At 47.7% G+C, this 12,567-nt stretch overlaps 1 protein-coding gene across 3 annotated transcripts in view; it reads right to left on the reverse strand.

Moving 5' to 3' along the window:
• The window catches only part of itga7 (integrin, alpha 7), a 62,478-nt gene that overhangs the window by 32,154 nt on the left and 17,757 nt on the right, over positions 1–12,567 (reverse strand). For 2 of the 3 annotated variants that reach the window (XM_064304494.1, XM_064304496.1), the window contains exons 2-5: positions 7,810–7,937; positions 7,285–7,364; positions 5,178–5,433; positions 3,469–3,600 (exon numbers count right to left, since the gene is read on the reverse strand). In XM_064304494.1, the coding sequence (XP_064160564.1) occupies positions 3,469–3,600; positions 5,178–5,433; positions 7,285–7,364; positions 7,810–7,937 (596 nt within the window). Of the gene's footprint in view, positions 1–2,771; positions 2,880–3,468; positions 3,601–5,177; positions 5,434–7,284; positions 7,365–7,809; positions 7,938–12,567 lie in introns of all 3 variants that reach the window. The other variant, XM_064304495.1, reaches the window with a different exon arrangement.

The raw sequence follows: 12,567 nt of genomic DNA on the forward strand, positions 1-12,567 counted from the left end.
AGTACTGGAGAGCCGCAGTGTCTGCAGGTTTAACTCCAGGCCTGGAGGGCCGCAGTGTCTGCAGGTTTAACTCCAGTACTGGAGAGCCGCAGAGTCTGCAGGTTTAACTCCAGTACTGGAGAGCCGCAGTGTCTGCAGGTTTAACTCCAGTCCTGGAGGGCCGCAGCGTCTGCTGGTTTAACTCCAGTCCTGGAGGGCCGCAGCGTCTGCTGGTTTAACTCCAGTCCTGGAGGGCCGCAGCGTCTGCAGGTTTAACTCCAGTCCTGGAGGGCCGCAGTGTCTGCAGGTTTAACTCCAGTCCTGGAGAGCCGCAGTGTCTGCAGGTTTAACTCCAGTCCTGGAGGGCCGCAGTGCCTGCAGGTTTAACTCCAGTCCTGGAGGGCCGCAGTGCCTGCAGGTTTCAGTCCAGTCATGGAGGGCCGCAGTGTCTGCAGGTTTAACTCCAGTCCTGGAGGGCCGCAGTGTCTGCAGGTTTTCATGGTTTATTTTTTGATTGTGATTTTTGGAAACAATGTGTGGTGTTCAGTAACCAAAGAGCCAAAACACAGTAAAAACCCACAGAAAGTACAGCAATCCTGAAGTTTGATACCCTTGATTTATATCATAACTATAAATGCATTACTTCAACTGAAAAAAACACCTTAGTGATGATGATGAGCTTAGATGGCATTGCTCTGTATTTCAGCGTGACCCGATGATGTCATACCACACAGTCTGTGCATCATACAGGCATGCGTGTGCTAGTCATGTGACTGAGGGGTTTATTAGGGGCATGCCAGCTAGTGGTGGCTGTGAGGTTGTGATGTTGAAAAGCTGGGTGGGTGGAGGAGAGAGAGTCAACAATCTGCATAGAGAGAATTCAAAGCAAAGCAAAAACCACTGTCCAACAAACTGAAAGGTTATTGGTTGTCATACAACAGACAGGAAGGTTATTGGTTATTATATAGCAGACTGAAAGGTTATTGGTTAATATAAGAGAGTTTATACTGAAGATACTGCGACCTCTATGACTTAAGGCAAAGGAAGTTGAGTTCACCCCGCATTTAAAGTTCACAGATTTAAGAAGCTAATTATTCACGGTAATAAAAAAGATTTATTCCTCTAATAATATATAAACCTAAATCACTCCGGACTAATGCAGCAATGCAGAGCCCTAGTTATGGCTTCCCTAAGGGGCCTGACCGTACCCTCCCTCCTCTCTCATATTGAGGGGCCTGAGCGTACCCTCCCTCCTCTCTCATATTGAGGGGCCTGACCGTACCCTCCCTCCTCTCTCATATTAAGGGGTCTGACCGTACCCTCCCTCCTCTCTCATATTGAGGGGTCTGACCGTACCCTCCCTCCTCTCTCATATTAAGGGGCCTGACCGCACCCTCCCTCCTCTCTCATATTAAGGGGTCTGACCGTACCCTCCCTCCTCTCTCATATTAAGGGGCCTGACCGTACCCTCCCTCCTCTCTCATATTAAGGGTCCTGACCGCACCCTCCCTCCTCTCTCATATTAAGGGCCTGATCGTACTGTCTCTCCGCTCTCATATTAAGGGGTCTGATCGTACCCTCCCTCCTCTCTCATATTAAGGGGCCTGGCCGTACCCTCCCTCCTCTCTCATATTAAGGGGTCTGACCGTACCCTCCCTCCTCTCTCATATTAAGGGGTCTGACCGTACCCTCCCTCCTCTCTCATATTAAGGGGTCTGACCGTACCCTCCCTCCTCTCTCATATTAAGGGGTCTGATCGTACCCTCCCTCCTCTCTCATATTAAGGGGCCTGACCATACCCTCCCTCCTCTCTCATATTAAGGGGCCTGATCGCACCCTCCCTCCTCTCTCATATTAAGGGTCAGATGCATTCATCAGGAGTTTTACCACAGATTCTATTAACTCACAACAGCTTCTGAAACTTCAAAGTACAGTACTCAGGCAAAAGACATTCAACAATGGCCGCTCCCCAGGAACTATTGGTATCAACCAGAACCTTGTGTAGGTGGGAAGCCAACAGGACAGAAGGAACCCAGAAGCTGAGCATCTGGGGCTCTATAGAATCTGTGGTTTTTACCACGTGCTCCACCCTCCCAGGCATTAGCAGGCAGCTACGTTAGTCCAGTCCTTACAAACCACCACCAAGGAACACCGGACAGCCATACGGATGTAACACAGACATGCAGACGCTATTCTGGCAGAACCGACACCAACACAGACTACTGCTCCACTACTGACAGCAGCACAGACGCCTACTTCCAGACAGCCAGAGAGACAGGCCACTCAGCACCACTACATCACCAAACCACTGTCCTCAGCTTCTCTGGGGTCCCGTACCAATGAGAAGTACATTTCCAGCACTGGCACACTCCTTATAACCAAACTCATATCGTCCTAAGACCCAGCTATGCAGTGCTGTCCCTACAGGAATTGCCTCCACTGAGTTCACTGTGAAATCACATCTAACAGTGTTAAATAAACTCTATTAGTGTTAAATAAACTCTAGCAGTGTATATATTCACCCAAAAGGGGAATGAACTTGATTAGACCTGTGGGGCATCAGTACACGTTTTGCTGTGTGATGGGCAGTGGTGCTGATATGTGTCTCTCTGTCATGGAGTAGTCCTCCTAAAGTTCTACACAAGTTCTACACAAACCCGACACAGCCTCGCAGACCCAACCTAGAGTAAGCGCAGGGGGGGGGGAGTTTGATGAGGGGGCGGGGGGGTTAATCTAACACTACAAAAAGGGAGATATCCCCGGTCAAACAACGCTTTCTTACGCCTACAAACCTAAGTAGCTATTCTGAGCTACGTCCTCAAAGATGGTGGGGCGGGCGGAGGGCTCCAGAGTTTTGTACACAAGCGCGTCCTCCACCGGGCTCGCCATGAACAAGAGCCCTGGGGGGCCCCACAGACGGAGGGAGAGAGGAGGGGTGTGGGGGGGAGGGAGTGAGGGAGGGACAGACAGAGAGAGAGAGAGAGAGAGAGAGAAGGGATGTGCAGGTGAGAAGAACGGTGCTGTTTTGTGACTTCAAGCCGCCATCGCAGTGCTCGCTACCAGGGAACCTTTTCAGAGGGACGAGAAGCAGGACGCCGGACGAAGGACCCAAAAACAGCACCTGCGGGGAACGCCAAACCCTGCGTGGGGGTGGGGGGGCAGCTTGACCTTCAAGATTATGATTCTCGCTGTACCTCCAAGCCAGTGTGGCCATTTGCCTTTAAAAGGGAAAAGCTGAAATGCTCCACCCGGCTACATGAGAAATCTGCATTAGCGTGAGAAGCAGAGGGGGAATGAAGAGCCGTTAGCGCATTAGCGCTGGGCAGCGTGGAAAGAGAGGAGTTGGGCCAGGCAAAAGCACTGTGGGGCTGCAGCTAAACCCCAGATGTTTTGGGCAGCGGTGCGATTTGGGGCCGGTCCGCGCCACTTCTCGGCTCTCCCCCAGCCCCCTCTCTGGCATGGGGCAGCAGGGCGCTGGGCAGGCCGTACCCAGGTAGCTGTGGTAGGGCACTGGGATCAGCTGGGCATTCTGCTCTTTCTCGTCCGCCACCTCATAGGGCCCGTCGTCATAGAAACCCAGATCCAGCAGTGACTGGTTAAGGAGCTGCACGCGCAGCTCTCCTGGAATGAACAAAAGTGAGAGGCACAGCAACACACACACACACTCACACACACTCACACACACACACACACACACTCACACACACACACACACACTCACACTCACACAGACACACACACACACACTCACACACACACACACACACACTCACACACACATAGACACACATGCACACTCACACACACATAGACACACACACACTCACACACATGCACACAAACACACACACGCATGCACACACGTGCACACACAAACGCACACACGCACACACACACACTTACAGACACACACACGCACACACACAAATGCCAATCCGCTTTCACAAATTCACATAAACACAAGAACAGTCACAGAAACATAATACACACACATGATTCATAATGGGACAGTGGCGTAAACACACACATAGTCTATGCACAAGGACACTGATACTCACCAGCAGGAAGCTCTGTTTTAAACATAACTTTCACTGACCCCTGAGTTCAGCCTCACACACACACACACACACACACACACAGTATGCACATACACTCACCAGCAGGAAACAGTGTTTAAATATATTTTTATAACACCCACATAAGCCTCTTCATCCTCTCAACATTCATCTCACATGAATCAACTGTGACTTTACAGCGGCACTTTTGTCGGAACCTGCATAAGCTTTCTGTATCCTTTCAATCTGAATAAACCTGTACAAGATATTACCTTTAAGAAAATATCCCTGATGGAAATTCAGAATTGATTTCCTTTCACAATCGTTGTGATGAAATGCTTTGTTGGAAACTCCTCCAGCCACTTAATTTAGTTTAATTGATATTTTAGTCAGTAAATCAGCTGCATGACTTAGTTTACATTTTTCTCACAAGCCTGTGCTTGACATCACCATTAATCACTTTGCTACAGTTTCATTCCATGATTGTATATTATTTAGGTCAATGACCTCTGCAGGAATGGTCATACTGCTAATGATGTTAGTTCGCTAATAATATGAAAATTCATCTGAATTTTCAGGTCAAATTTATTTTAGTTATTATTTTAATATTATGCAAGCATTATGAATAAATATCAGAACATTTTTGTTGACAGTAATCAGCAGAAATAGCTGCCAGTGCAATCAAAAACAGCTGTAAAACTTCTTGATCTTTACCCAAATCTTAACCAAATATGTATTTTAAACACGGGCAAAATTTTAATCCCTGAGAATTTTCACCATGTTATACACCAAAATGTACAATCAAATTAAAAAAGAATGTTGGCGAAAACAATAGTTCCTTTCAAAACTGTCAGTAACCTGTTAGAATTGTATTGTAAGGTATTGTAACAGTGACATTTTTACAAATAATTATTTGACTCAGGTTGTTAGACTTCTGTAAAAAAGTATCCAAATAAATGTAACATTTTATAATATTTTATCAGATGTTACTGTCTGTAAATGTACAGGTTCACACCCAGGTCCAGTGTGTATTGCTCAGCTATTGGCCGTTTGAACATTGTCAGAGACCTGCGGGGTGTGAAGGGTTAATCGCAGTATCTGCCCCCTGGTGGTGGCACACAGCCCCCGTTCTTCGGTCCTTACCCTTCCAGTTGTAGGTGCCAGGGGCGCCGAACAGGATGAAGTTGTTGTCGGGGGTGAAGCTGGCGGCCATGCCCTGCTGGCAGAAGCCGAACTGCTCGTGCCCCTGCGGCCTGCCCTCGCAGAACTTCCACTCGCCCCCGTCCAGGTCGTCCCGCTCCGTCAGGTCCTCGCTCAGCACGTAGCAGCGCCCGATTGGGTCGCGCGTCTCCGACGGCTGGTGGACGCGCTGCCGGATCTCGTACAGGTGGGCGCACGTCTGCGGGAGACCGGGAGACGCTACTGAGCACCGAGCCGCCGTGCTAACCTGAGACGCTACTGAGCACCGAGCTGCCGTGCTAACCTGAGACGCTACTGAGCACCGAGCTGCCGTGCTAACCTGAGACGCTACTGAGCACAGAGCCGCCGTGCTAACCTGAGACCGGGAGACCCTACTGACTGCAGTATTCTGATATATCAGCAGCAGTATCATGACTCTAGCTGCAGTATTCTGATATATCAGCAGCAGTATCATGACTCTAGCTGCAGTATTCTGATATATCAGCAGCAGTATCATGACTCTAGCTGCAGTATTCTGATATATCAGCAGCAGTATCATGACTCTAGCTGCAGTATTCTGATATATCAGCAGCAGTATCATGACTCTAGCTGCAGTATTCTGATATACAGCAGCAGTATCATGACTCTAGCTGCAGTATTCTGATATATCAGCAGCAGTATCATGACTCTAGCTGCAGTATTCTGATATATCAGCAGCAGTATCATGACTCTAGCTGCAGTATTCTGATATATCAGCAGCAGTATCATGACTCTAGCTGCAGTATTCAGATATATCAGCAGCAGTATCATGACTCTAGCTGCAGTATTCTGATATATCAGCAGCAGTATCATGACTCTAGCTGCAGTATTCTGATATATCAGCAGCAGTATCATGACTCTAGCTGCAGTATTCTGATATATCAGCAGCAGTATCATGACTCTAGCTGCAGTATTCTGATATACCTGCAGCCGTGTCAGGATTCTAGCTACAGTTTTCTGACGTATGTGCAGCAGTATCAGGATTCTAACTGCAGCATTCTGATATACTTGCAGCTGTATAACTATTCTGGATGGAAGTCCTGCTTAATCAGACAGGGAAGGCAGAGAGGGTCACAGAGAGAGATGGGCCCACAGTACAGGGGTTTTGTATCTGAGTCCCTAAGTGATGTATTTTCTGTGTATGTTTTTTAAGGTGTGCCTCAAATGAGAAGATTGTATAGAATCAATTACTTCTCTCAGGTTTTTGGAAACAGAAGCTGGGAAGCTTAGTTCTTTGCCCAATAAAGCAATAGAGCAAAAGGGTCCATTTACTTCAGCTTACTATTTGAACCAATCATGTTTGGTCTGTTTATGCTACAGGTCCCCTTTGTAAAGTAGAGCTGTGTCCAGTTGTTGACACCACTTCAAACTTGTCAACTGACAAATGGCAGCAGTGGTTTGTCCTCACACATATTTGTGTGTCATCAGCATAAGAGTGGTAGTCTAACCCAAAGTTACAGATGCTTGATCCGAGGGGGGTGGGGGGGGGGGGGGGGGTGGGATCATGTAGAAACAAATTCAAAGCGGCCCAAGGTCAGAGACCTGTGCCACACCCTGTGTTACTGAGATTTACAGTTACCAAGGATGACAAACTCCTCTCTATCTGTGAGATAAGACCTTAACTGCCGTAATACATTGCCTGAAAACCCAAAGGACAGCTTCCGTTCTACTGAGGGGGATGTTGTGGTTGTCAGTATCTGATGCACTGCTCGTGTGCAGTAATAGGATGATGTGTACGAACCCAGCATTAGCGGCACTCTTTAGATCATGTGTCACACTCTCCGGAGTGGCCTCGGTGCTGTGATTAAACTGAAAGGGCTCAGGCAAGCCATTAGAGAACAGACAGTTCTGATTATATTTACGGTGTGCATCACACAGGCACTGATCAAGGGCCAGAGCTGAAGTCTCCTACTTTCTGTTACCTGCACCAGACGGACCTTGAATATAAGCCTCAGGTCCCTGACGCTTGTTGGACTGAAATAATACGGATACATTCCAGAATGCAGGTGAGGCAGGACGAGGACACACTCACCACAACTTTCCCTCCAATTCCCTGGCTCTTTACGGTCACCCCGAGCCACTGGTTGTCTTTGCTCTCTCGGTCAGTCTTTACTGTGGACAAAAGGACGGAATTTCAGCATCCAGCAACCAGTTCATTGCTGTGAAAATCACATTCTGTCCACATTCGGTATTTCCTCTCAAATGCTCTGTTATTCTGTTTTGATGGTCAGCTGTGCACTCTTTTATGATGCTCAGCTGTGCAATGTGTTGTGTGTCTTAAGATGCACAGCTGTGAATTCCATTAAGAAGCTCAGCTGTGCTCTGTGTTATGTTCTATGGTACGCAGGTGTGTCCTGTGTAATAAAGATCAGCTGTCCTGTATATCGGTATTATGAAACTCAGCTGTGTTCTGTGTTATATATCATGAAACTCAGCTGTGTTCTGTGTTATATATTATTATCTGGGCTGTGTTCTGTGTTATGATGCTCAGCTATGTTTTGTATTATAAAGCTCAGCACCATACTGTTATGATGCTCAGCTGTGATTGGTCCCTCACCGTCACCATCAATGTCAACCCGCTCACAGTCGTGCTCCTCAGCGCTGATTGGACAGCGGTACAGAGCCCCTGGACGAGTGAACCTCTGGGCCTTCCGCCCACGCGCTTGGGGCGCCCCCACCAGGATCCTGCAGGGAGAACACATACATGCACACACACATTTATTTATTTTATCCAAACGGATCAGCTCAACTTCCATCCTGAGATACTGAGATCTGCTTTTAATTTTTTCCAGTGGCATATGCTGACTCTGGCTGACCTCAGCTACACCCGTCGGGTTTAAAATGAAGCTTTAAACCAGGAACACCAACATGCTCTCCACCTAATTCTAATGCTACTCTGAGCCTCTCTGACAGACCCAGAGCAGCATTAGCGCTGGCTAGCGCTCTCCACCTGAGCCTCTCTGACAGACCCAGAGCAGCATCGCTGGCTAGTGCTCTCCACCTGAGCCTCTCTGACAGACCCAGAGCAGCATTAGCGCTGGCTAGTGCTCTCCACCTGAGCCTCTCTGACAGACCCAGAGCAGCATCGCTGGCTAGTGCTCTCCACCTGAGCAGCATTAGCGCTGGCTAGCGCTCTCCACCTGAGCAGCATTAGCGCTGGCTAGCGCTCTCCACCTGAGCAGCATTAGCGCTGGCTAGCGCTCTCCACTTGAGCTTGACAGACCTAGAGCAGCATTAGCATTAGCGCTGGCTAGTGCTCTCCACCTGAGCCTCTCTGACAGACGCACAGCAGGTCTATGTTCAGGGCAATGGTAGCTGATATTTTGGGTCCTGTCATTGGGCTCAGCCTTATTTGGGCCGGCTGGTCAAAGGGTCTATTTAAAAGCAGATCGCTGAGCCACATTCCAACCCTGCCATTCACAGAGCAGCGAGGGGGGGGGGGGGGGTGGAGTGGAGATAGCGGGAGAGAGGCAAAGGATGGAAAGAAACAGAGAGGGCAGCAGAGGAGAAAAGGAGAGAGGGAAAACAAGTGTGAGGGGAGAGATGTAAAAACTGCTTAAATTAGCGCCTCCACGTCTCCTATCGCCACCCCTGCTATAAATATTGGAGGGCTGGCGGGGTGAAAGAGGCCAGATGAGCAGAGCTGACAAATGAGGGTGGGGGGGGGGTAGTGGTGGGAGGGGGGGTCTTAAGAGTGTCCTGGAATTAATCCACCACACCCCCCCAGGACGTAGGCTGTACGTCATCGCGTTCCGACAGAGCACAAACCCCCCCCGCCAAGCCCTGTCCCCTCACAGACACACCAACAGCAGCTGCTGTGAGCTTATATTGTCTCCACCCCTCTGCCAACCAGGCCTGGAGTCAATAATTTAATGGAGGGGGGGGTGGCAGGAGACAGAACAGCTGTGCCCCCCACCCCTCCCCCATCCTTACCCCTCAATCCCACTGTTACTCCAGCCCCCCCCCCCGCTGCTCCTCCACCACCCAGGGACTTGGCTCACACTACGGCTGCCCCTCTTCTTACTCACCAGGCTGCTCCCTCATCCTGTTCTCCGTCTGACTGCGTCTACGAGCCACAGCATTACAGCCTCACTTTATGACTGTAGCTGCCGTAATGTGTGTAGTGATCATTTTAAATCAGCTTCTCTGCATTTTATGCTTCTGTAAAGTTAGTTTAATAAATCATGACAGTGTCATACGTCATATGCTGTCATGACTGGTTAAGACAGATCATGCTTGTGACCACGTTATGTAGGCTTTATAGCACACAGTTGAACAAAAGTGAACTAATGCAGTCACTCTGCACAGACTATTAAAACATACGGCGTTACGTTGAATTGTACACACGGTGTTATTATGAGGGACAACATTAGCCATGCAGTGTCAGCTGTCATATAATTCTATTAATGAGGTGGGGCTATATTCTCCAGCATGGCGCAGTGATTATAAAATGAGCCAGGAACAGCCCATTAAAGAGGGGCGAGCTGCATGTGAAGCTGTTACGCAGGGGCTCACTTTGGCTTATGTTTACGCGTGACCCCCATATGTGTGCGCAGCGGGACAGGTGTGAGCGTGTGTGTGAGCGCGTGTGTGTGGGGGGTCTGGTATTTAACGCAGCAAAGTGGGAGCGATGCTGGTGGGCAGACATTTGTAAAAAAGCAACGCAGCCAAAACATTCAGCCGAAGGATTCTGACAAATGTCTAATAGGAGGAGACACTCACGCACTACGGGGGCAAAGTAATTCAGTGACTTTGGCTCTGAGCTAAGTACTTAAGCTGAAGTGGTTCAGTAAATGCCCAGTTTCATAAATGGATCATACATAAAATGCAATCTGTGTAAGTTGCTCTGGATAAAAGCATCTACAAAATGTTGTAATGTAATACCCACACACACACACACACACACATGCAGACGCACACACACACACACACACACACAACACACACACTCACACTTGCTTTAGCATTATGTGTTTTTATTTTCATGCTGGCTGGTGTTAGATGACAACCTTGTGTGCGCTACTATGTGTTCAGTCCACTGTGTGGTTTACCAGTGAACAGTGAGAATGCCGTGCTACCGTTCAGAATGCTGGGTGCCTGTTAAGCATGCTACGCTACTTCTCAGAATGTTGTGCGGCTGTTTGGAACGCTGTGCTACTGTTCAGAGCACCAAGTGACTGTTTGGAATGTTGTGTCACTGTCCGGAAGTGTCGGATAGTGCCATTGTTGAGAACGATGTGTATTTAATGCTCTATATTTAAAATACTGTAACTCTCCAGATAAACGTACAATTTGAAGAAAAAAAAAAATGTGCAGGCCAGTTATATGCTTCTCACACAAACCTACAATCATAAGAATTATTTTATTCAGCACATTGTTGAAAATGGGTGTTGCGTTTAAAGTTGGTATGAGTTTGTATATGCAATATGTAGTCTTCATTTATTCATGTTGACCGCAGAGTTGAAGAGGGAGTCATTAGAGGATTACTGCCATTTCAGCAGACACTCCTATCCAGAGGGGCTTGCGCAACTTTAGCATGTTTTAAACAGAGTACCTCTGTACACAGCTGGATGTCGACTGAGGAAATGAAATGTTTCTGGCACAATGGCCGTGTCCTGCCTGGGAATCAAACCTGCAACCATTACTTCCCAGCACAGTTCCCTAACCACGACACCCCACTGCCGCTAGAGAAAGGGCAACGTTCATTCAGGTACGGGTTCAGATGCATCTGTCTATCTCTGTCTGTCTCTGTCTGTCTCTGTCTCTCTCTCTCTCTCTCTCTCTCTCTCTCTCTCTCTCTCTCTCTCCCTCTCTCCCTCTCTCCCTCTCTCTCCTCCTCATCGCACGCCCGTCTCCGTCCCTCGTCGTCCCACCTTCATCTCTGCTCTCTCTCTTTCTCTCTCTCCTTCTCCTCAGATGACTTCTCTCATCAGGCTCAAGAGCTCCAGACCTCTTAAGCTTCTTCTGCATATATGAGACAGACCGATTGCATATATGAGACAGACTCACTGCATATATAGGTTAGAGTTTTCATTGGGCTTTATGAGACAGACCCAAAATGGAAATGGAAATAAAACTTGTTCTAACGTATTACAACAATTCATAATTTTATGACCAGATATACAAATTATTTCTGCTTTCAGATATTGCATTATGCATTTTTTTAAAATATGACGCTGTGAAATATATTCATCATAATGTAAAAAGTCCGCTTATTTGCAGTATATGCAATATATATTGCAATATATGGCGGTATGTACCGTTTCCCTAAGGTCTCTCGCTCGAATTCACGCGGTGCTGGACCGCAGAAGCCTCGACGGCCGCACCTCATCCATTCCCTCAGGGGGAGCAGCAGCGCTAGCTAAAAGCACGAGAGACTGCGCTCAGCCTAATTAAATCACCAAAACCAGCCCATCTCTTAAGAGAGACCATCCCGACATCGAGCCAGATCCAAAAAGCAGGGTATCGAGCCGAAGGCTGGGAGGCAGGGAGTAAATCTTTCAGCGCTATTGATTGCTGAGACTTCAATGATGGGGTCAGAGCTGGGGGGGGCGTCCTGGTAAGTGATATCCCACTAGCTTTCAGGAACATTCGACCCCCCTTCCTTTAACAGTAACGAGGGTACAGGGTTTGGACTAAAAAGGAAACGTGTACTGTGCATTCCTGGAATTTTTTCTCTGTTATTTTCAACACATTCTTGCTTATGAAATTTCCATGAGTTTCCAATTCAAAAAAAGCCATAACTAGATTCACCAAAGGTGAGATCCTGATAAAAGTTTAGTTTAGAAAGCATCAGATTTATTCAACACTAAAATGAATGACAATATCTAACATAGAGCACGACAGAAAGAAAATTAGCAAATAGCAGTTTATGACCTGAATCAAGCTGAAAACTACAGTAGGGTGTAGTAAACCCTTTTTGGTAAGATTTTCCATTTCCAATTTACCCCTGATAACAAAAACCTCTCAAACTTGAAATTTTTTAACACAAAATATAAAATATCCTGGATTTTGACAGAAGTTTTTTGTGGGCATATTTCAGTCATGCAATGGCACCGCATGTCATGGTGTATGAAAACTAAAAACCCAGCAATTTGCAAGCCTCCTTTGTTCGTGTGAAACACGAACAGCGCCAGTGATCGAAGCCGAAAGCAGAAATGGTCATTTGTGTTCATCAGTCTACGGTACACATTCAGGAGTGATGTCACAGTGATGTCACCGACCGCGTGAGTTCCGCCGGCAGCGCTCGTTAACCGCATGGTGACCTGCACTCGGTCGGCCGTTCACCAGCGTTTATTTTTCCAGTCTCCTGGTT

This window comes from Anguilla rostrata, chromosome 13 (genome assembly GCF_018555375.3).
Source record: "Anguilla rostrata isolate EN2019 chromosome 13, ASM1855537v3, whole genome shotgun sequence".
Lineage (NCBI taxonomy): Eukaryota > Metazoa > Chordata > Actinopteri > Anguilliformes > Anguillidae > Anguilla > Anguilla rostrata.